This window comes from Trypanosoma equiperdum (genome assembly GCF_001457755.1).
Source record: "Trypanosoma equiperdum strain OVI genome assembly, contig: ctg_625, whole genome shotgun sequence".
Classification (NCBI taxonomy): Eukaryota; Euglenozoa; class Kinetoplastea; order Trypanosomatida; family Trypanosomatidae; genus Trypanosoma; species Trypanosoma equiperdum.
In genome coordinates, this window is record NW_027124560.1 from 1,978 (window position 1) to 4,022 (window position 2,045).

The following is a 2,045-nucleotide window of genomic DNA, read 5'->3' on the forward strand; positions in this document are numbered from 1 at the left end:
AAAATGGGGGGGAAGAAAGACAATTAGTAAAATGGCGATGATGAAGGCCCTGCGGCAATACAATCACTCGTAATAAATGGTTGTTGATGAACTATTCATAACGAAACATATTTCGATACCCACTTAAAATTATAAATAAAATTTTAACAAGCCAACCGTTTATGTGGGTGAGTTTTGTCGTTTTGTTTTGTTTTGTTTTGTTTTTGTCCTCCTTCGCTTCCAGCGTTTCAAACCATCTGCCCCGCAGTGCAGGTGGTAAAGACGCTGCATTCCAAAAGCAAATGATGGAAAAAAAAAAGTAAAGGAAAGAACATGTAACAAAAACATAACAACAAAAAAAAATTGTCAAAAACTGCATGTAAATTGCATGAAAATTAATCGCCAGAAAAAAAAAAAGAAAAGAGAGAGGGGATAAAAAGAAAAAAAACAGCAAAACAAAAAGAAAGAAAAATGAAAAAAATTTAAATACCTGCATGTAGAAGGTGGGCGTATCTTTTCTTTAATTTTCCTCTTCTTGTTGAATGGAACCGCAAAAACAGTGGAACTAGAAATACAGAAAAAAAGACTAACTTCCTCCATCTTTTAAATTTCCTTTGCACAGAAGTGAGCCTCTACAACCGCACAAAAATGAATAAATACAAAAAAAAAAGAATGCACCAAACAAATCGGCTCCCTTTTTGACGCAATATGCGTAATTATTAATATTACAGAAGGGCTAACACAAAATATGTGCTGCAGGAGCATGAAAAGTGGATGCATGCGGTCTTCAATAACATGCACACTCAAATAACAATAAAAACAAAAACAAGGACAAATGCAGACACACACGCATGGAGTATAAAAATACTTTTGGAGCAAGATAAAAAAAAAAAAAGATGGACACAACTAAACGCACGGGGATACGCGTGTATAAAAAACAAGTGTGTGTGTGTGTGTGTGGCACACGAGGAGAAGTCGGCGTGAAATGTCCCTTGCATAAATGAAATGTTACGCACATTCATGAAACAAAAGAAAAGAAACACAAAAATATCACCATTTCTCTCTTCCTCCTATGAGAAGCGAATGGAACACATTACATTTATATTTACCTTCATTACAACATTTATTTATTCATTAGCAGAAAGGCACTCCAACTCCCAATCCTTCACCTTTAGCCCTCGCTCCACAATAGCGATCCTCATATCACGGTAATAATTCTCAATAATATCCGCGTAACGGTCCCAATGCACCTGATCATCACAGTCGTTTGTCCCGCCAAGTTGTACGGGAAGGACGCTCTTGTCGATATATTCAAGTAACGAACCATTAGTCACATCATTTGAAGAAAATAACGAAATGGTATCGGAAAAAGAAGCCGGCATGGTTCCCAACACCGGCTTCATAAACGTACACAAAATTGAGCCCATATTGCACAGCAGGACTTTACTGATGCATCCTGGAAAAAATTTGGACACGCGCGTCGCAACATCCATCTGAAGCGACATGTCCACGTTACTTAACATACTTGCGTTCTCATAATTCACGAGCAGTACCATTTGGCACCGTTTGTTATCCGCTCGTAACCGTGTTCCATAACTCACTATCAAGTCAAATGTCCGTTTCTTCTCTTCACGAGTACCTTCTGAACTTGTATCTCTACTGACTGTGACGTAAAATACGGTACGACCACATTTATCCTCCCCAATTGCTTGAATAATGCCGGAACGAAGAGACGAGCGCATGCTTTCCGTTACTTCATATTTGGCCATTTCACTCACTTCCATTGCAAAGCGCCGCTGCAATTTTGCCACAGTTTCTTTGATATCAAACTTTTTGTTCTCCAGAAAAGCATAAATCCAACAGTCCAATTCATTCCTTTCAATACCCAACTGACGCTTCACCTCCTCCAACTCATTCCGATGGGAAACCGCTACGGGGCCAAGTTCCTCTAGAAAAGAAGAGGAAGTCATTTTGGGTTCTTTTGTTTTTTTTCTATCGGAAAGAAAAAGATAACGATGCAGCAATTGGAGTAAAAAAATGAACCAGTTTTCTTTTTTTTTTTTTTT

The 2,045-nt window shown here is 38.1% G+C and overlaps 1 protein-coding gene across 1 annotated transcript; it reads right to left on the reverse strand.

The window, feature by feature from the left end:
* Positions 1 to 1,106: 1,106 nt before the first annotated feature.
* Positions 1,107 to 1,949, reverse strand: TEOVI_000284100 (CRAL/TRIO domain containing protein, putative; the record flags this gene model as incomplete). Its single annotated transcript, XM_067225847.1, has 1 exon — positions 1,107 to 1,949. The coding sequence occupies one exon, from the start codon at positions 1,947 to 1,949 to the stop codon at positions 1,107 to 1,109; it is 843 nt and encodes a 280-aa protein (XP_067081948.1).
* Between the last annotated feature and the right edge of the window lie 96 nt (positions 1,950 to 2,045).